General features: G+C 41.5%; 1 protein-coding gene across 1 annotated transcript in view; it reads left to right on the plus strand.

Annotated features, from left to right (window-relative positions):
• Positions 1–22,819, plus strand: part of pogza (pogo transposable element derived with ZNF domain a) — a 34,107-nt gene that overhangs the window by 3,797 nt on the left and 7,491 nt on the right. The window contains exons 3-15 of the mRNA XM_039605609.1: positions 941–1,047; positions 1,133–1,193; positions 3,394–3,573; positions 3,647–3,847; positions 6,386–6,471; positions 6,561–6,719; positions 6,815–7,101; positions 7,324–7,469; positions 7,620–7,720; positions 7,810–7,956; positions 8,459–8,593; positions 8,744–8,818; positions 19,683–19,780. Coding sequence (XP_039461543.1) covers positions 941–1,047; positions 1,133–1,193; positions 3,394–3,573; positions 3,647–3,847; positions 6,386–6,471; positions 6,561–6,719; positions 6,815–7,101; positions 7,324–7,469; positions 7,620–7,720; positions 7,810–7,956; positions 8,459–8,593; positions 8,744–8,818; positions 19,683–19,780 — 1,783 coding nt within the window. The remainder of the gene's footprint in view (positions 1–940; positions 1,048–1,132; positions 1,194–3,393; positions 3,574–3,646; positions 3,848–6,385; positions 6,472–6,560; positions 6,720–6,814; positions 7,102–7,323; positions 7,470–7,619; positions 7,721–7,809; positions 7,957–8,458; positions 8,594–8,743; positions 8,819–19,682; positions 19,781–22,819) is intronic.

The following is a 22,819-nucleotide window of genomic DNA, read 5'->3' on the forward strand; positions in this document are numbered from 1 at the left end:
GTTCCTCACCAGACTCCTGTACTCCTCTTCCTGGTCATCCCAGATACACCCCATGATGGCTGTGTCGTCTGCAAACTTCTGAATATGGCATAATTCAGAGTTGTAGCAGAAGTCAGAGGTGAAGACCTGAGCTGCTGACCACAGGGTCAGACGTGATGTCCTTCAGCCTGACGTGCTGTGGTCTGTCAGTAAGGTAGTCGGAGATCCAAGCGACCAGGCAGGGGTCCACCTGCATCCTGTTTAGTTTTTCCTGGAGCATACAGGGCCGGATTGTATTGAAGGCACTGGAAAAGTCAAGAAACAGGATCCTGACCGTGCCTTTTCCCTTGTCCAGGTGTGAGTGGGCTCTGTGTAGGAGGTACAGAATGGCATCCTCCACTCCGACATCCGCCTTGTAGGCGAACTGTGGTGGGTCCTGGGCATGCTGTACCTGTGGTTGGAGGAGGTTGAGGAAGAGCCGCTCTAGAGTCTTCATAAGATGTGACGTCGGAAGGATGCTCATTACTATTACTATTACTGATGCTCATCATGGAAACACAAAGATTTTAGAGGCTGCTGAAAAACTTTACACCCTCCTTATCTTCCTGCAGAGGAGACCAGCAATAATGACATTTTGAGATGTCATTGAGAGCAGGGCTCCGTGATGTAAATTAGCCTTTATATATGAAGCGTCTCATGTCCCCTTTAAATGACGAGTAAGTTTCGTACTAATGGTGATGATTAGTCGACTAACTTGTTACCACGGACGCGGCCTTCACCCCAAAACCAAAACAGACCAAATATGATTGAGTCTGTAGGATTTCAGTAGGAAGCTGTTAGCATTTGGATAAAGTTCAGCACCTGATAAAAGCAAAGTGACCGTAGAATTTCCTCTTAAATTCAAATTGGCTGATTGTTGTGATCAGACAGTCAGCTGATTAGGTGTTTGTCTCATGTTCAGGTCTACAGGAGGACGCTGACCCCCCAGCAGTCCAGATCATCCCTATCCCAGTCCAGCCTAACGCAGAGAACAGCTGTGGAACCCTCACAGTCAGCAGCGCAATGGAGGTACTGGCTGATTATTGATTATAGATCGACTGCTGGTTGTTGATTATAGATCATCTGCAGCATTTCAAACATGTGATGTGTTCAGTCTGCAGGTGCTTCTCTAAGCTTCAGGGTCAACGGTCAGCTGGTCCCCCTGCTGCCTGGAGGTCAGTCCTAAACACTTTCAGACAGAAGCACTTCATTCATATCTTTGTTCATACAATCAGTCACTGCTAAACATTGACCCTGAAGCTCGCTGTGTTCATGTTTGACCCTTGTGCCCTCCTCAAACACAATGTGCACACACAAAATCTGCCATAAAATCCTCATACAATATATAATACAATGTTATAGTCTGCTTTTTTTTCATAAATCACTTAATGACTTTGAGACCTTTTCAAAATGATCAAATATTAAATTATTTTCACTATTTTAATCACTTAATTGCCAGTTTAAACATTTGAATTAAGTATTTATTACAATAATTCACAAAAACAGATTCTTTTCCCGCATAGCCTGAATATTTCTTCATATTTCATATGTTCTGTTATATTTATCTTTTGTTGTTGAAGTTTGCATAATTGTTTCCACTGATGACTCAGATCTCGATTAGAAAATAGTTTCAGACACACATCCACACAAATCACTCTGGGGCCTCCCTGGTGGTCACACAGCTCCATCATGTAACTGGCAGTAATACAAGTTTCATGCGTTGGCCTACAACAGGAAAAGGGTTGAATCCGGGGAAATACAGTAAAAATGTCAAATATCACGACTATTCTTCAAAATAAAATGCTGACATTACAGAATGCATGGTTTTATACTGCAGTGGCAGAGAGATTAAAAATGTGGTTATAATGGAAATAAATGTGGCATTTTTGTCCACGAAGGTGTCGAGAGGCAAAAGATTTTGTCAAAGACTCTAATCACTAGGGCTGGGTGTCGTCACTGATTTCTAGAACCGATTCGATCCTCGATTTGATTCGATTTGAATCTGGGAAGTTTTGACTCAGTCAAAAATGTGATAATTCTGATCATTTGTCAGTACTGACTCTCATGAGACTTCATCCGAGGTGTGAGCATCACAGCAGGTGACTTTGTGTCAAAGTAACTGAGGATAAAACATGAAGGAGATTTTCCTGGCCTGGCTTTTTATAGCAAATAACGCGCTTAAGATATTCTTCAGTAAATAGAAAAAGAGAAGAATAATACTATATAATATATATTATAATATATAATAATATTATCCATCCATCCATTCGCTTCCGCTTACCCTTTCCAGGGTCGCGGGGGGCGCTGGAGCCTATCCCAGCTGTCATAGGGCGAGAGGCGGGGTACGCCCTGGACAGGTCGCCAGTCTGTCGCAGGGCCAACACACAGGGACAGACAACCATTCACGCTCACATTCACTCGCACATTCACACCTAGTGACAATTTGGATTTTCCAATTAACCTATCCCCACAAGCTGCATGCCTTGACTTGACTTGTGGGGATAGGTTAATAATATTATATATTATATTAATATTATTATTAATATTAAAAGTTAAAATTTCTTCGGTATTGAACAGCAGAAATGAGGCTTTCTTGTCGGAGGTAAAAAAAAACAAAACAGCGGCTGACAGTGCTGTACACAACGATAGACTGGTGGGTAATAAGCACGTGAATAATGCAGAAAACAGAGATTTGAGATTGGAAACTGTTCTGGAAGTACACTGAGAGAGAGAGAGAGAGAGAGAGAGCTGTGCAGGAAGTGTGATTTTTTTTTTCTTTTTTTTTTTTTTAAATTGTGGTGGAAACAAAACAGCAAAAGTCAGAGGGAATTCATGACAATGTTAATGTGAAGCGAAATCTGAAGCTTAGATCTTCTTTTGCTGCTGGTTCAGTTAACTTTGTTTGGAGAGAGACAAAACTGCAGCTTCAGGATCAGCGCAAAAAAGACGTAAACACAAAGCGCGGACCCGCCAGCTCACAGATTCGGATGCGTCAGGTCTGCGCTTTGCGTTTACGTCCATGTGCTCTCATTTGCTGTTTTAGCTGTTTGGTGGTTGTTGAAATAGTTTTGTGAACTTTAACCTGAAATTCTGGCATTTCTGGCGAAATACATTTATATTTAAAAATCAATTCAGGATTTAATGAATCGATATCACTTTATTCAAGATAAAATCGATTTGAATTGATAAATCGATTATTGAAACCCACCCCTACTAATCACCACCGATGTCCCATCCCCATACTATTTATTATATGGAAAATAACTGGTTTTCTGTGAGTGTTTGCAATAAATAATGAATAATAATAATAATGATCCTAAAAATGGTTTGATGTTTTGATCAACGGTGTCATGTATTTCTGCGTCTATCCTGCAGGGGGCACTGCAAAGCTGAAGTTGCACGCTCATCCTGAAGGTTCAGCCAGCGGTTTCACCACGGTCCAGATCCCTGTCACGCTGACCCTTCACAGTCCTGCAGGGATCCAGTACATCAGCACCACTGCCTCGCTGAGTGCCTCCCCTGCTCCTGCTCCTGTCCCCACCCCCATCATCACAGGTAATCCCTCCGCCAGCAGATGTGACCCAGTTCAGGTGTTCCTCAGGCTAACGCACACTGTCTCTGTGCTCAGGCGTGATCTCTGGTGAAGCAGCTCAGAAGGTTCTGATTGACCACAACGTGAACTTCAACCCTCCATCCGGGTTAAAGAATCAACATTCTGCTGCGGCATCACCGCTCACCTCACCGCAGGCCACACCCCCCCCAGCACCTGTCAGGACCAAACAGCGTCCGAGCAGCAGATCTGCAGCACCGCACACACTGCTGCACAAAGGTTTGACAACTCCTAATCGTCTGTGCTCAGGTCTGTAGAGATGTTAGAGAGTAAGCCAAATAAATAAATAAATCCTGTCATAGCTCAGTATGTAGACGGTTTGAACTCATCACCATGACGCTAAGCAAGACGAGACCATACAGAGTTAGAACATTTAAATTTCAGCCCCAGTTTGAATTCAGTGATCATAAAAACTGTACAAGCTGGGTAAAACTGCTCATTTACACAAATTTTTACTACAAATGCTTATAAATCAAGTGAAGTCCTTCTGTTTACGTACAGTAAGTAAAATCTCAGTGTTCAGCTTAATCCAACATGACCAAAGAGTTAACTAGTACTAAATGTCAGGGTTCACTTCCTTTATTCATCATACAAGGTGACCATGTTTCCTAGTTTGTCCTTGTTTTTGATCTTCTTTGGTTTGGTTTTTGTTTTTACGGTTGTTCTTACAGAAAGGAAGCCCGTGTGAGTTTAACTCATGCAAAGGATCAGAACAAAAACTGTGAACAGAACTGTCTCTGGAAGTAACGAGTGCTGTTGTTCCAGTTATCCTTCCTGTTTTAACCATATTAATAATACATTTGAGGTTTACACTTGACTGTGAGTTTTCCAAACCAGCACCTTGAGGAGATCAGATGGACAGTCCAGCAGATATTTAAATACTGTCCTAATATTCTGTCCGACACCAAAAAGTCTCCAGATAAAACTTTAAAAATGTTTATAGAGATCTTGATGGATTCTCTCAGAGCTGCTAAGTACGACATAACCAGGCGGTTGTCATGGCTACAGTTGTTGATAGAGCTTTTTTTGGGGGGGTCTGCAGTCATTACACCAGTTTACCAGCCTGGAAATGTCAGAGGCTACGTTCACACTGCAGGCGAAAGCGCATCAAATCTGACTTTTCTGACCCTATGCGACCCGTATCCGATCATGGTATGACAGTGTGAACGGCACAAATCCGATATTTTCAAATCCGATCTGGGTCACTTTCGTATGTGGTACTGAATCCGATACATATCCGATGTTTTAGAAAGCGACTGCTGTTTGAACGGTCATGTCGCATTAAATCCGTCTTTTACGTCACTGACACAAGACAGACGCCAATTATCAGCGCCGGAGAAGACATCGCGAACGATTTCCTACCATCCGGTGAAACTGTTAGGAAGACAACGTTGGAGAAATGTGAACATTTTATTTTTACTGTATTTTCTGCAGATTCTGACAGAAATCTGCAGATTATCCTTTGAAGCACCGCTCCTCTAAAACAGCAATAAGGATCATTATTAGGTTATTTACATTATTATGTAAATAACAAAATAACTTAAAGCAAAAGTTGGGAAACGTAAAGTCCGAAGTCTTTATATTAAGGGCCATCAGTCAAACAATACTGTTTGCTCTGGGTCTAAACAGAGCGCGTTGTGTGTGACGTCTTCTTTTGCGCATGCGGGCCGCTTTGAGCGTTCACACTAGAGCGTGTTTGCTGTCGCATTTTATGTGTAGTGTGAACAAGCAGACAAAAAAATCGGATTTGATCAAAAAATCGGAATTGAGCATTAAGACCTGCAGTGTGAACGTAGCCAGAGTTACCTGTGAATGAAGACTGCCTGAGCTCACACAGTCATCTGTAAACAGAAAAGCTGAGCCGGTGCTTCCTTCTACTGCTGACCTGTATTTCAGAAAGAGCTGATTTAAATGTATTAAAAGTTGTAGCCCGTTTGATTAAAAAGGACTGATGCTTGATTTTAAAAAATGTACCTTCAGCTGGTCCAGTTTCCTACACAAAACAAACAAAAAAAGCTGATCAATTGTATTAGAAGTAGTATTAAAATCAGTGAAAAGTAGTTTTTCCTTTTATGGAACTGAATGAATGTTTTCAAAGCTCTGATGCAGCGCGTGTGATTACAATGTCAGGCTGGAGGGATTTCTCCTGCAGATGTTCTCTGGCCCCAAAACTGTGTGTAGTCTAAACCTTGAAAATAACAAATTACTGTATATCAAAGTTCAAGCATTCATGTTTTTCAAATTATAACAAAAGAAAGTTCCCGTGTAAACCCCACTATCAAGTTAGGTCCTGATCACATACCTCTGAAGACTACAGTACGTCACTCTCCCAGTCCTGTGATCTGATTGGTCAGTTGTCAGGCTGTCAGTAGACGTTTACCTGCAGCGTCAGGTTACCATGGTGATTTAGTCAGCTTCATTATTGATAAAAAGCTGACACAAACCCAAAGATGACCCTTAACCCTGTGATAAGACTTGGAGATTCAGACTCGGATGAGGATGAAGATGTGGACCAAGGTGAAGACGACCCAGGTGTGAGGGAAGACGGATGTTGAGGAATGAGGTTAGGACTCAGGTGATGTGGGGGCTTCAGTTCTGAGTGCTGATATCGTGGACTCAGGACTGTGGTTAGGATTCAGGCGAGGTGAAGTGCAGAGGACTGTGTTGTAGAGGATTCAGGTGCAGGCTGCTTCAGGTCAGATTTCTGCTAAGGTGTAGGATATGTACTTAGCTGTCATGTGTCGTGTCCCCCCTCAGGTGAGTTGGGTCCTGTGCGCCCCCCCGACTGCCTCATCTGCACATCTCAGTACAAACTGATCACAGAGCTGCGAGGATTCATGTGTGTAAGTCCTGCACAGCCACCCCTTTACACCTCTACCTGTGTCATCACACAGCCTGATTAAAACCCTCTTCCTCCTCCGTCCTCCTTCAGATGTGCAGCCCAGCCATCATGCAAAGTCTGAGGAACCTCAAGAGGAAGAAGAAAACCAAACACCACGGGCGAAGCAGGGACAAAGTCAGAACCCTGAAACCCAGCAAAGACTCTCAAACCAACAGTAGGGTGTCCAAAACCAGACCAGGACCCTCTGCTGTGAGTTCACACTGCTGATCAATGAGGATCTACTCCAAGAGAGTCACCTGATGAACCTTTTTCATGTGACATCATTCTCCTTCTCTGTGTGTCAGTATAAAGGTGTTTCTCCTTCTCAGAGGGCTCACCGGTCATCTGGTGATCTCCTGACCAGCCAGGTTAGCACCTCCGCCTCCCTTCCTTCCCTCTGCGACCCCTCTCAGCCAGATCTGTTTGGATCCCTGTCCAGCTCGCCTCACAGCAAACTTGTGATCCTGGTTGAGGATTTTTATTACGGCTCCGCCCCCGGACAACACCCTAAGAAGTGCAACCTGATGGGCGCAAAGTACAGCGAGCCATACCGCTGCATCCACTGTCCCACGACGCTCTGCAACAACATCGAGTGAGACTCTGGAGATTGTCTTAAACCTGCCTTCTGTTAAATGAGCAGGATGTGCCTCCTGTGCTTATAAAAAAGAAAACGGGCCACTTGTCTCATGAATTCATGCTCTCTTATTGAATAAAGCGTGACATTAGTTATGGAAATTGTGGACTTGATCTCAAGTCATTAGATGTTTGGTTTGTGTCTTCAGTTGTGACTCCTGATGTTTTGTATATGTTGCAGGTTGATGAGTCACATGCAGCAGCATGTGTCCATGATATTTCAGCAGGACTCGGCATTCTCGTGTCCTCACTGTTTCCGTCACTTCCTGTCTGCTGGGAAACTGCAGAGTCACGTGGAGGCTGTCCACAATCAGTGCGAGTCCAAAGGTCTGTGACACCATAAGCGGTTACCCTTTGGTTGGTTTAGCAGTTACAGGATGGCCTGCTGATCCTGAGTGTTTCCCACTGTAAAAAGGATGCTTCAGGTTTGTGTGTCTGTCATGCAGTGATGGATTTGTTTCTCATTTGCCTTCGTAGCCACGTGTAGGATCTGCGAGCTGGCATTTGAAAGTGAACCTGCTTTCCTGTGGCACATGAAGACCACCCACAAACCGGGAGAGATGCCCTACATCTGCCAGGTTCGACTCCGAGCACCAGAAACCTGCCCTCACCTTTGTCAGTGCTCGTTTTGACCTGAGAGTTTATGTGCCCCGCTTTCTGTCTGCAGGAGTGTGGCTTCAGGTCGTCCTTCTACTCAGATGTGTGGTTCCACTTTGAGGAGTGTCACGCCAGCACCAGAAACCTTATGTGTCAATACTGCCTGAGAGTGCTGCGCCGCAACACCTGCTACCAGCAGCACTTCATCCGCCACCAGGTAGGTAACTGCTGCAGGTAATGCAGCTAATGGGTTTAACTTAGAAGACCCGTGAGAGTTTAAGTGTAGGTTAAAATGTGTTACACAGTTAAATCAAGGGGAATCTAAAGCACAGAGAGGTTTTCTGGAACTACCACGATGACGTGGGTCCTTGGGTAGAGAGATTTCCGAGGGGTTGGTCTAGACTCCGAAACTCCACGTTCCTCTTATGTGAGCCCACACAGAGCCTGAAGCAGGAAGCCTGGCTTAACAGATAAAGCTGACATCCACTGGTGCGATGCCCATCATCCCTGACTGGGGTTTTAGGTTTTATCAGACCAGTTAATGCAAAGAAAGCCTGGCTTTGTTGAACTGGACAGATGCCACCATCAGCGTTTGTTTTTGGAGATCAAGTCTGAGGCACTGAGGGTTTGGAGAGGACCGAGGAGGAACTTTGATATAAAGCAGTGTATCATCTGCACTGAGGTGGGGTTTAATTCTGTGTGTTGGTACACGTTTGCAGAAGAAGCGCGAGCTTGGCTGTGATAAATGTCGTCTCCACTTCCTGTACGTAAAAGAGCTGGTTGAGCACAGAGTTCTGTATCACAGGACGCACATCAGACCACCTCAGCTCGGCGGACTCAAACCTGGAACCAAGGTAGACCTCACACACCTGTCCACAGCACACCTGGCACACATGACCCAGATTTGATCATTAATAGCTCTAAAAAACGAGGAAAATATCCTTCGATAATTAATGAACTCCCGTTGGAGCCGCCTCACCTTTACTGAGTATCTCTGTATGCAGGTGACGGTCAGGGCGTATTCTGTGGTTGGGGAATCTGAAGGTGAAGGACCTAAGACGACTGTTGCTTCATGCAAGGTGAGCAGCGTGGAAACGCTCATCACCTGAGCTTTCAGATCCAAATCATCTGCTCTACCATCCAAGACCATTTTTTAGTTTGTTCTTGTTTAGAGACAGAAGATCAACCAAAAGGAGGTTGGTTTGTTTAGAAACAACTGACAAGTTAACACAGACACACTGTATGGTAAGTGCAAAGATGTTAGAATAAATAATTAGTTGTAGAAAGTGGAGAAAGCTGGAAATTAGCCGCTTGGGCGGTCCCAGAACCTCATCTCTGCTTTTTGTGGTTCTATTCGCTTTCTCCAGCTCGCACTGCAGCAGTTTGCAGTCACGTGTGAAGCAGTGGGAAAGAGATTCAGCACCTCCAATTAGGGCTGAGCGATATATCGAATATACTCGATGTATCAGGAGTTTTTCCATGTACGATGGTTAAAATGGCTTTATCGTAACAATAGAGTATAAAGTGCCATGGCAACATTTGGATGTCTGCATGTTTTTGTTCCCACACACTGTGAATGCATTATTAATTCCCCCCTCCCAACCAGCTGAAAAGTCATCCACTGCAACGTTTTTTAAATGTCAGTGTCTGCGTGCACACCAAAGAGCACGTTACATAAACCAGCTGTGATTGTTCTACGTCGGTCGTTTTTAGTCACTATCTACACTTTTGTTTCTGTAATTTCATCACATTTTTATGTTAGAATTTTTATTAGTGCCGTCAGCGTTAATCTCGTTAAAATGACGTTAACGCCATAACTGCATTAATGCGCCAAATCTCCATTAGAAGAATGGAGAAGAAACCTCCGGCAGAACCAGGCTCAGGGAGGGGCGGGGCCATCTGCTGCGACTGGTTGGGGTGAAAGAAGGAAGACAGGATAAAGACATGCTGTGGAAGAGAGACAGAGATTAATAACAGATATGATTCGATGCAGAGAGGTCTATTAACACATAGTGAGTGAGAAAGGTGACTGGAAAGGAAAAACTCAATGCATCATGGGAATCCCCGGCAGCCTCACGTCTATTGCAGCACAACTAAGGGAGGATTCAGGGTCACCTGGTCCAGCCCTAACTATATGCTTTAGCAAAAGGAAAGTTTGAAGCCTAATCTTGAAAGTAGAGATAGTGTCTGTCTCCTGAATCCAAACTGGAAGCTGGTTCCACAGAAGAGGGGCCTGAAAACTGAAGGCTCTGCCTCCCATTCTACTTTTAAATACTCTAGGAACAACAAGTAGGCCTGCAGTGTGAGGCGAAGTGCTCTAATAGGGTGATATGGTACTACAAGGTCATTAAGATAAGATGGGGCCTGATTATTTAAGACCTTGTATGTGAGGAGCAGGATTTTGAATTCAATTCTGGATTTAACAGGAAGCCAATGAAGGGAAGCCAAAACAGGAGAAATCTGCTCTCTCTTCCTAGTCCCTGTCAGGACTCTTGCTGCAGCATTTTGGATTAACTGAAGACTTTTCAGGGAGTTTTTAGGACATCCTGATAATAATGAATTACAGTAGTCCAGCCTGGAAGTAATAAATGCATGAACTAGTTTTCAGCATCACTCTGAGACAGGATATTTCTAATTTTAGAGATGTTGCACAAATGGAAGAAAGCAGTCTTACATATTTGTTTAATATGTGCGTTGAAGGACATGTCCTGGTCAAAAATGACTCAAGGTTCCTCACAGTGTTACTGGAGGCCAAGGTAATGCCATCCAGAGTAAGAATCTGCTTAGATACCATATTTCTAAGATTTTCAGGGCCGAGTACAATAACCTCAGTTTGATCTGAATTAAGAAGCAGAAAGTTAGCGGCCATCCAGGTCTTTATGTCTTTAAGACATTCCTGCAGTTTAACTAATTGGTGTGTGTTACCTGGCTTCATGGATAGATAGAGCTGGGTGTCATCTGCATAGCAGTGAAAATTTATGCTATGTCTTCTAATGATGCTGCCTAAGGAAGCATGTATAATGTAAACAGAATTGGTCCTAGCACTGAACCCTGTGGAACTCCATAATTGACCTCAGTGTGTGAAGAGGACTCTCCATTTACATGTACAAATTGGAGTCTATTAGATAGATATGATACAAACCACTGCAGCGCAGTACCTGTAATACCTACAGCATGTTCTAATCGCTCTAATAGGATATTATGGTCAACAGTATCGAACGCTGCACTGAGGTCTAGCAGGACAAGCACAGAGATGAGTCCACTGTCAGAGGCCATAAGAAGATCATTTGTAACCTTCACTAAAGCTGTTTCTGTGCTGTGATGAGCTCTGAAACCTGACTGAAACTCTTCAAATAAGCCATTCCTCTGCAGATGCTCTGTTAGCTGTTTGACAACTACTCTTTCAAGGATGTTTGATATGAAAGGAAGGTTGGAGATTGGCCTATAATTAGCTAAGACTGCTGGGTCTAGAGATGCTTTTTAAGTAAAGGTTTAACTACAGCCACCTTGAAGGCCTGTGGTACATAGCCGATTATTAGAGATAGGTTGATCATATTTAAGATCGAAGAATTAATTAATGGCAGGACTTCTTTGAGCAGTTTTGTAGGAATGGGGTCTAAAAGACACGTTGATGGTTTGGAGGAATTAATTATTGAAGTTAACTCAGAAAGATCAATTGGAGAAAAGAGTCTAACTTAACATCGATGGTACTAAAAGTAGCTGTAGATAATATTACATCTGTGGGATGATTATTGGTATTTTTTCTCTAATGATAAAAATGTTATTTGTGAAGAAGTTCATGAAGTCATTACTAGTTAACGTTAAAGGGATTGTTGGCTCAGTAGAGCTCTGACTGTTTGTCAGCCTGGCTACAGTGCTGAAGAGAAACCTGGGGTTGTTCTTATTGTCTTCAATCAGTGATGAATAGTAAGATGTTCTGGCTTTGCGGAGGGCTTTCTTATAAAGCAGCAAACTATTTCTCCAGGCTAAATGATGATCCTCTAAATTTGTGACACGCCATTTCCTCTCCAGCTTACGAGTTATCTGCTTTAGGCTACGTGTTTGAGAATTATACCACGGAGTCAGGGACTTCGGATTTGAGGCCTTAGTTTTCACAGGAGCTACAGTATCCAGAGTCGTACGTAGTGAGGAGGTAAAATTATTAACAAGATGATCGACCTCTGTTGGAGTAGTGTTCAGATAGCTGCTCTGCTCTATGTTGGTACAGGGCATTGAAGATGATAACAGTGGGTGGATTATATTCTTAAACTTAGTTACAGCACTTTCAGAAAGACATCTACTTTGATAAAGTCTACTCTCCACTGCTGTGTAATCAATTATTGTAAATGTAAATGTTATCAGGAAATGATCAGACAGCAGAGGGTTTTCAGGAAACACTGTTAAATGTTCAGTTTCTATTTCATATGTTAAAACAAGATCTAGAGTGTGATTAAAGTGGTGGGTGGGTTCTTTTACATTTTGGGAGAAGCCAATTGAGTCTAATAACAGATTAAATGCCATGTTGAGGCTGTCATTTTTAGCATCTACATGGATGTTAAAATCACCCACAATAATGATTTTATCTGAGCGAGCACTAAATCAGATAAAAGTCTGAGAAATCAGAGAGAAACTCTGTGTAAGGCCCAGGTGGACGATAGATGATAACAAGTAAGACTGGTTTCTGAGTTTTACAGCTGGGGTGGACGAGGCTAAGCATCAGGCTTTCAAATGAATTAAAAGTCTGTCTGGGTCTTTGGTTGGTTGATAGGCTGGTGTGAAAAATTGCTGCCACACCGCCCCCTCGGCCTGTGCTTCGAGGTTTCTGGTAGTTAGAATGACTCGGGGGTGTTGATTCATTAGTGTGAATGCTTGTAAAAGCATTCACAGTATTGTTCTTCTAATCTTTATTATTAGTGTGAATGCTTGTAAAAGCATTCACAGTATTGTTCTTCTAATCTTTATTATTAGTGTGAATGCTTGAAAAGCATTCACAGTATTGTTCTTCGAATCTTTATTATTATTTTTCCGTACGTTTTTTGGACTCTATCTCCTTCAAAACCGTTCAACTTAGAAAAACCATTCAAACACCATTAGATTCCTCTTCTTTTGGACATGTGTGCTTGTATTTTTCTCATTTTTAACATTTATATTTTTAAATTTATTCAACTTTTTCAACAAAAATTTCCCATGTATTTCAATGGGAGATCCTTCAAATTCTCCTTCAACTTACTCCTCTTTCAACTGTATCTACTTCCACATACGTTGACATAGAGCCATCATTCAAACTTTAAAAGCGAAGCCAAGACGTTCAACTATTCAACTTGTATTTATCTTTTCAATATCTATTATACTTTTTCTTCAGTTCCAGTTTAAGTTTCATGATGTTTTTCATCCGTTTCAGAGTTTATAATGGGTGTGTATGGGACGGAATGTTGGGGCTAGAGTGAGACAGCTCAACTGCTAGAGTGAGAGGAGGGGGAATTAATCTTAAAATCTTTTCTTAAAACTGCTGCTGTGTCCACAATGTTCGCTCTACAGCCATCATTTTACCCTCAAAACGTAGCCATCGCTGTCCTCTTTCATCCAATGTGTTTATTATTGTAATAGGTGTTATGGTTCTTTCATAAATGTCACCAATGCACAGCCTCCTCCTCCAACTCTTCCATAGACTCCAATGTTAAAATGGCTCAGAAGGTTTGTCTGAAAATCAGAAGTACAGGCTGCCTTTACACTGTCACCACGTCCATATACTAAACTCCACAGGCATGAAAACTGAGAATTAGGTAGACTAGACATTGCTGCCGCTCACGGTGAAAGAATTTTCTCAATACGACGTGTACTTTTCATTTAGGAGTGATTTGTTTCGGGCTGACTTTTCTGTTCATTTTAAGCAGCAAAAGTGAGGTGCATGTCTGTGAGCGTGTGTATGGAGCCATTGGGCGCAATCACTATAGCAACCAGGCTCACACCTGCCTGCCTAATGAGCTCTGTCTCTCACTGTGCCAAGATTCATCTTAAACACTTCTCTTTCAACTGCTGCTGTGTCCACAGTGTTTGCTCTACAGCACAGGTGTCAAACTCCAGGCCTCGAGGGCCGTTGTCCTGCAGGTTTTGGATGTGACCTTGATCCAACACAGCTGATTTAAATGGCTAAATTACCTCCTCAACATGTCTTGTAGTTCTCCAGAGGCCTGGTAATGAACTACTCATTTGATTCAGGTGTGTTCACCCAGGGTGTTATCTAAAACCTGCAGGACACCGCCCTCGAGGCCTGGACTTCGACACCCCTGCTCTACAGCCATCATTTTACCCTCAAAGCGTCGCCATCGTTCTTCTCTTTCCAACAGCGTGTCTTTCAAAGCTCAGAGATGTAAGCCTTTAAAACTGTGTGGATCCAAGTGGAGGGATCACATTTTAGTCATTCAGTGATTCAAAGAAAGCGAACTTTTAATATTCATTCAGATGTTTTCTGACTCTAAATTTTCTTTTCTCATTTCTTATGTTTTCTAATTTACAATTAAAATATTTTCAGCTTTTTCCAACTTCTTCTCTGTGGTTGTCAGCTTTAGAAGTTCAGCACTTTTGTTTTCAGGTGCAAATTTCTGTATTTTTCATCTCGTTTAACATTTTTAACTTAAAATTCAGCAATTAATTCATTTCAGTGCATACATTCAGATTCAAGCATTCACACTGCAGTTTCTTCAGAAAATGCACTTTCTAGTTATTAGTGTGAATGCTTGTAAAAGCATTCACAGTATTGTTCTTCTAATCTTTATTCTATTTTATTATTATAGATTCCGTGACGTTTTTTTGTAGTCTATCTCCTTCAAAACCGTTCAACTTAGAAAAACCATTCAAACACCATTAGATTCCTCTTCTTTTGGACATGACTGCTTGTATTTTCTCATTTATAACATTTATATTTTTAAAATTATTCAACTTTTTCAACAAAAATTTCCCATGTATTTCAATGGGGAGACCCTTCAAATTCTCCTTCAACTTACTCCTCTTTAAACTGTATCTACTTCCACATACGTTGACGTAGAGCCACCATTCAAACTTTAAAACGAAGACAAGACATTCAACTATTCAACATGTATTTATCTTTTCAATATCTATTATACTTTTCTTCAGTTCCAGTTTAAGTTTCATGATGTTTTTTCAGCCATTTCAGAGTTTATAATGGGTGTGTATGGGACGGAATGTTGGGGCTAGAGTGAGACAGCTCAACTGCTAGAGTGAGAGGAGCAAAAAATTAATCTTAAAATATTTTTAAAACTGCTGCTGTGTCCACGGTGTTTGGTCTACAGGTATGATTTTACCCTCAAAAGCGTAGCCATCGCTGTCCTCTTTCATCCAATGTGTTTACTATTGTACTAGGTGTTAGGGTTCTTTCATAAATGTCACCAATACACAGCCTCCTCCTCCAACTCCTCCATAGACTCTAATGTTAAAATGGCTCAGAAGGTTCGTTTGAAAATCAGAAGAGCATGGTGTTTTTACACTGTCACCACGTCCATATAATAAACTCCACAGGCATGAAAACTGAGAATTAGGTAGACTGGACATTGCTGCCACTCACGGTGAAAGAATTTCGTCAATAGGACCTGAACTTTTCATTTGGGAGTGATTTGTTTCGACCTGACTTTTCTGTTCATTTTAAGCAGCAAAAGTGAGGTGCATGTCTGTCTTGGCGTGTGTATGGAGCCATTGGGTGCAGTCACTATAGCAACCAGGCTCACACCTGCCTGCCTACGAGCTCTCTCTCTCTCACTGTGCCTAGATTTATCTTAAACACTTCTCTTTCAACTGCTGCTGTGTCCACAGTGTTTGCTCTACAGCCATCATTTTACCCTCAAAACGAAGCCATCGTTGTTCTCTTTCCAACACTGTGTCTTTCAAAGCTCAGAGATGTAAAGCTTTAAAACTGTGTGGATCCAAGTGGAGGGATCACATTTTAGTCATTCAGTGATTCAAAGAATATGAACTTTTAATATTCATTCAGATGTTTTCTGACTCTAAATTTTCCTTTCTCACTTCTTAGGTTTTTCTAATTTACAATTAAAACATTTTCAGCTATTTTCCAACTTCTTCTCTGTGGATGTTAGCTTTTAGCAGTTCAGCTTTTTTGTTGTCAGGTGCAAATGTCTGTATTTTTCATCTCATTCAACATTTTTAACTTAAAATTCAGCAATTAATTCACTTCAGTGCATACATTCAGATTCAAGCATTCACACTGCAGTTTCTTCAGAAAATGCACTTTCTAGTTATTATATATTCCGACGTTTTTGTACTCTATCTCCTTCAAAACCGTTCAACTTAGAAAACCATTCAAACACCGTTAGATTCCTCTTCTTTTGGACATGACTGCTTCTACTTTTCTCATTTTTAACATTTATATTTTAATTTTATTCAACTTTTTCAACAAAAATTTCCCATGTATTTCAATGGGGAGACCCTTCAAATCCTCATTCAACTTACTCATTTTCAAACTGTATCTACTTCAACATACGTTGACATAGAGCCACCATTCAAACTTTAAAAGCGAAGACGAGACATTCAACTATTCAAATTGTATTTATCTTTTCAATATCTGTTATACTTTTCTTCAGTTCCAGTTTAAGTTTCATGATGTTTTTCAGCCGTTTCAGAGTTTATAATGGGTGTGTATGGGACGGAATGTTGGGGCTAGAGTGAGACAGCTCAACTGCTAGAGTGAGAGGAGCGAAAAAATTAATCTTAAAATATTTTTAAAACTGCTGCTGTGTCCGCAGCGTTTGCTCTACAGGTATGACTTTACCCTCAAAACGTAGCCATCGCTGTCCTCTTTCATCCAATGTGTTTACTATTGTGCTAGGTGTTATGGTTCTTTCATAAATGTCACCAAAGCACAGCCTCCTCCCTCCAACTCCTCCATAGACTCCAATGTTAAAATGGCTCAGAAAGTTCCTTTGAAAATCAGAAGAGCAGGCTTTCTTTACACTGTCACCACGTCCATATAATAAACTCCACAGGCATGAAAACTGAGAATTAGGTAGACTAGACATTGCTGCCGCTCACGGTGAAAGAATTTTGTCAATACGACTTATACTTTTCATTTGGGAGCGATTTGTTTCGGCCTGACTTTTCTGTTCATTTTAAGCAGCAAAAGTGAGGTGCATGTCTGTGCGCGTGTGTATGGAGCCAGTGGGTGCAGTCACTATAGTAACCAGGCTCACACCTGCCTGCCTAATGAGCTCTGTCTCTCACTGTGCCAAGATTCATCTTAAACACTTCTCTTTCAACTGCTGCTGTGTCCACAGTGTTTGCTCTACAGCCATCATTTTACCCTCAAAACGAAGCCATCGTTCTTCTCTTTCCAACAGCATGTCTTTCAAAGCTCAGAGATGTAAACCTTTAAAAGTGTGTGGATCCAAGTGGAGGGATTACACTTTAGTCATTCAGTGATTCAAAGAATATGAACTTTTAATATTCATTCAGATGTTTTCTGACTCTAAATTTTCATTTCTCATTACTCAGGTTTTTCTAATTTACATTTAAAACATTTTCAGCTATTTTCCAACTTCTTCTCTGTGCTTATCAGCTTTTAGCAGTTCAGCACTTTTGTTTTCAGGTGAAAATTTCTGTATTTTTCATCTCATTCAACATTTTTAACTTAAAATTCAGCAATTAATTCATTTCAGTGCATACATTCAGATTCAAGCATTCACACTGCAGTTTCTTCAGAAAATGCACTTTCTAGTTCTATTTTATTATTATTATCTATTCCGTACGTTTTTTGTAGTCCTACTACTTCAAAACCGTTCAACTTAGAAAAACCATTCAAACACCGTTAGATTCCTCTTCTTTTGGACATGACTGCTTCTATTTTTCTCATTTTTAACATTTATATTTTTAATTTTATTCAACTTTTTCCAACAAAAATTTCCCATGTATTTCAATGGGGAGACCCTTCAAATCCTCATTCAACTTACTCATTTTTAAACTCCTACTACTTTCACATACGTTGACATAGAGCCACCATTCAAACTTTAAAACGAAGACAAGACATTCAACTATTCAACTTGTATGTATCTTTTCAATACCTTTTATACTTTTTCTTCAGTTCCAGTTTAAGTTTCATGATGTTTTTTCAGCCGTTTCAGAGTTTATAATGAGTGTGTATGGGACGGAATGTTGGGGCTAGAGTGAGACAGCTCAACTGCCAGAGTGAGAGGAGCGAAAAAATTAATCTTAAAATCTTTTTTAAAACTGCTGCTGTGTCCGCGGCGTTTGCTCTACAGGTATGATTTTACCCTCAAAACGTAGCCATCGCTGTCCTCTTTCATCCAGTGTGTTTATTATTGTACTAGGCATTATGGTTCTTTCATAAATGTCACCAATGCACAGCCTCCTCCCTCTAACTCTTCCATAGACTGTAATGTTAAAATGGCTCAGAAGGTTCGTTTGAAAATCAGAAGAGCATAGTGTTTTTACACTGTCACCACGTCCATATAATAAACTCCACAGGCATGAAAACTGAGAATTAGGTAGACTGGACATTGCTGCCGCTCACGGTGAAAGAATTTTGTCAATACGACCTGTACTTTTCATTTGGGAGCGATTTGTTTGGGGCTGACTTTTCAGTTCATTTTAAGCAGCAAAAGTGAGGTGCATGTCTGTGTGCGTGTGTATGGAGCCAGTGGGTGCAGTCACTATAGCAACCAGGCTCACACCTGCCTGCCTAACGAGCTCTCTCTCACTCTGCCAAGATTCATCTTAAACACTTCTCTTCCAACTGCTGCTGTGTCCACAGTGTTTGCTCTACAGCCATCATTTTACCCTCAAAACGAAGCCATCGTTGTTCTCTTTCCAACAGCATGTCTTTCAAAGCTCAGAGATGTAAACCTTTAAAAGTGTGTGGATCCAAGTGGAGGGATTACACTTTAGTCATTCAGTGATTCAAAGAATATGAACTTTTAATATTCATTCAGATGTTTTCTGACTCTAAATTTTCTGTTCTCATTTCTTAGGTTTTCCAAATTTTAATTTAAAAACTTTTCAGCTATTTTCCAACTTCTTCTGTGTGAACATCAGCTTTCAAAAGTTCTGCACTTTTGTTTTCAGGTTAAAAACTCTGTATTTTCCAGCTCATTCAACATTTTTATTTTTAACTTAAAATTCAGCAATTAATTCATTTCAGTGCATACATTCAGATTCAAGCATTCACACTGCAGTTTCTTCAGAAAATGCACTTTCTAGTTTAAACTAACATACTCATCCTGCTGCAACCAGGTTTCTGTAAGGCAGAGTAAATCGATTTGTTGATCAATTATTAAGTCATGTACTAACAGAGACTTGGAGGAGAGAGACCTAATATTTAATAATCCACATTTCACTGTTTTACTCTTTGGTTCAGATGTGGATACTGTATTGTTCTTTCTTTGTGACTGTTTATGTTTAAGTTGTTTATTGCTGGTTTTTAGTTTGTAAATATTAGATTTCCCTCTTATCGCCCAGCCCTACCTCAAAGTCTGGGTGCCTCCTGGCTGAGGTGTTTCGCACTTCCTACCAGGAGGAGGCCCCGGGGCAGACCCAGGACACCCTGGAGAGATCTCTCGGCTGGCCTGGGAACGCCTTGGTGTTCCCCCGGACAAGCTGGAGGAGGTGGGCGGGGAGAGGGAGGTCTGGGCTTCTCTGCTTAGGCTGATGCAGAGGATGGATGGATGGATGGATGGATGGATGGATGGAAGGAAGGAAATCCTCCATCTTTTCAATGGATTCTGTTTATTTCTTCTTTTTGCTCCTCTGCCTTCATTTAGCTTTTTACTGTTTGTAGTTTTACCTACAAAATGCAGAAGCATATGAAGATGGGTGTATGTGTGAATAAAGTTTTGTTTCTTTCACTTCTTTTATTCCCTCCTCATGTTCTTCATGATGTTTTGTTTTTCTCCTGTTTCTCAGGTGGTGGATGTTGCCCTTCCTACGTCTTCGCAGGAAGTTCCTCAGAGGAAACCAGTGGAAACGCTGGGATCGCTGCTGCTTAGCCTGAACCCGGACAGGTATCAGAGCCGGGGTTCCCTGGGTCATTGGAAAGTCTCAAGAAAATAATTAAAATGGAAAAATAGTCCCAAAGCCCCCAGTACCGGGTTCAAAGGGGGTCTTTTATGTAAATATGGACATGTGTGGCATCCACAGAAACCTCAGAATCTCAGCTAAATGCTCATATAAATAATTTCTACGCCCCCAAACAGCGAAAACAAGCCATGATTTTAAGAGCAGTTGCGTAATTGCGTCCACTAAACACAAACAACAGAGCTACGAACTCTCCCGACTTTATGTAACGGGGTACCAAGCCGAGCTCTCACAGAATTCAAGCCTCAAGTTTCATCACGCTCCGACCAAAATTCACTGAACCAGCCACAAAAGAAAACCACATATACACGTAGCGTGCCAAGTGTGCTAAAGCTGGTAGCTGAGAGCCGCTGTAGCTACTGATAATGGCGCTAACCCCATGCATCACAGCCAGTTCCATCAACAATCGCCATTTTCAGCCCAGTTACAGATATGTGACTGGATACATTTAGGGCCACGTGGGGTATTCGCCTTTTGATTGGTGGAACTGACATGAAAACTGCCTCATTACCGTGATTTTATTAGCCCAAACGATTAATCAATGGAAGCTGAACATACAGCCCCTCAGAGTTTAAAGCGCCAGAGTCCGTTTAAACTCTCCAAAAGTTGATTCTGTTCATCTGGGCGTTGCGTTTTCAGTAGGAGAAACGTTTCGTCACTCATCCAAGTGACTTCTTCTTCCATTTAAACTCTTTATCTTGCGCAGGAGAATGGGCCCGTGGGATGTGAGTGTGTGGGGAATTCTTCAAAAAACAAGCATTTATAAGAATGTAAATGACATTAAATAATTTCTGCTGTTTAATACCTAAAATATTCTACTCACATATGGGTCGTAAGAAGCCCTTGTTTAGATAAAGATGTTGCAGAAAACCCAACAGAACTGTAGAAGAAAAATTTTTCATTAGCCCTTTTCCACAAGTACCTGCTCGGGTGGGCTTGACTCGGTGTTTAAGGTTTTCCATTAGAGGGTCGGTCCTTGTACCAGGTACTTGTTTAGTACCTACTCAGCTGAGGGTCCAAGCAATCTTAAAGCGAGCCAAAATGTGACATCAAGAGACTGTGTGCCACCAATTGGCTGGTCAGTGGCGTCACTCGATGAGTCACGAAAGCGTATCATTCACGAAAATTAAATCCAACTTCTTTTTTTTAACGTGGCAGTCGGGGAAATGGTTGGATAAAAAAAACACTGTGGTCCCCTCAGACTGACAGAAAGCCATACACCAAGCACCAGATATACGTGGACGTGCTCCATTGTTGTGATGTTCAAGTCACATACCAGTGACGTCACAGGACTTTCGGCTGCAGTGCTCTAAGGTAAGGTAAGGTAAAGTTTATTTATTAAGTGCTTTTCATAGACAGGTAGTCACAAAGCGCTGCACACAGAGATTCAAAAATAAACAGTACGATAAATAGCAAAATGCACAATATACACAATATAGAGTTTAAATGTAAATTAAAAATATAAAAATGTAAAAAGCATTGGTCAACAGAAAGCTTGTTTAAACAGTAAAGTTTTTAACTGTTTTTTAAAGGATTCCACAGAGTCAACCAAACGTAGTTGTAGAGGTAGACTGTTCCACAGCCTTGGTGCCACAGACTGAAAGGCTCCGCCCCCTTTCGTCTTCAGTCGTGTTCGGGGAGCAACCAACAAACTCTGAGTCTGAGAGCGGAGACGGCGAGCAGCAGGGTATTTTGTGAGAAGCTTGGATAAATAATCTGGGGCTTGGCCATTTAGTGCTCTGTACGTTAAAACAATAATTTTAAAACGAATTCTAAAATCTATTGGGAGCCAATGTAAAGAACATAAAATAGGAGTGATGTGAGCTCGCTTGCTAGAGCGAGTTAGTAGTCTGGCTGCTGCGTTTTGTATAGCTTGGAGGTGAGAAAGAGATGATTTATCCAAGCTGGTAAACAGGGAATTACAATAATCTAAACGCGATGACACAAATGCATGGACAATTTTTTCCAGTTCAGCTAAAGAGACCATATGTCACAGTATAAATATTCCTTAAATGAAAGAAACAGGAACGAGACAGAGATTTTACGTGCGAGTCAAGGCCCAAAGAAGAGTCAAATATTACTCCAAGATTTCGAATATTTGGCTTAGCAGAAGAACAGAAAGGGGCAAGAACCTGACTGATTTTTAGAATATAGATCAGGAGGAGCTATGATCATGGTCTCTGTCTTGTTCATGTTTAAAACAAGGTAATTGTTAGAAAGCCAATCAGAGATTTGAGTTAAACACTGGACTAGGACAGCCTATCCAGCTGATGAGGCTTAAAGGACATATACAGCTGAATGTCATTGGCATAGAAATGATAAGACAGGTCACTAAAAGACTGAATAATGCCAGCTAAAGGAAGCATATAAAAAGAAAATAACAATGGACCCAAAACTGAACCCTGTGGAACCCCGCAGGTCAGGGCAGCAGTGTTAGAGGAGAACCTATCAGTCCTAACAGAAAAGGTCCTGTCTGATAAGTAGGAAGAAAACCAGTCTAAGGCGGTGCCAGATATACCAGCCAGAACCTTCAGCCTGTTAAGTAGGATTTTGTGGTTGATGGTATCGAAGGCTGCGCTGAGATCTAGCAAAATGATCACGGAACAATTTCCTGCATCAGATGCCATTAGTAGATCATTATGGACCCTTAAGAGAGCGGTCTCCGTAGAGTGCTGCTTTTGAAAGCCAGACTGAAAAGGGTCAAAAATCTGCAATCGGCATAGTAAGGACCTGAACTGGTTTTCTACAATTTTTTCTAGTAATTTACTTATAAATGGCAATCTTGAAATAGGACGATAACTACTAGGGGAGGTAGGATCTAGATTCTGTTTTTTTAACAGAGGGGTTACCTCAGCGTGTTTAAAATAGGACGGAGCACAGCCTTGCCTCAGTGAACTGTTGATGATGGATAGAAGTGTGGGACCAATGCTGGTGAGAGTCCCAGACAGGACAGAGGGAGGTAATAT

This window comes from Oreochromis aureus, linkage group 22, assembly GCF_013358895.1.
Source record: "Oreochromis aureus strain Israel breed Guangdong linkage group 22, ZZ_aureus, whole genome shotgun sequence".
In the NCBI taxonomy this organism is placed as follows: Eukaryota; Metazoa; Chordata; class Actinopteri; order Cichliformes; family Cichlidae; genus Oreochromis; species Oreochromis aureus.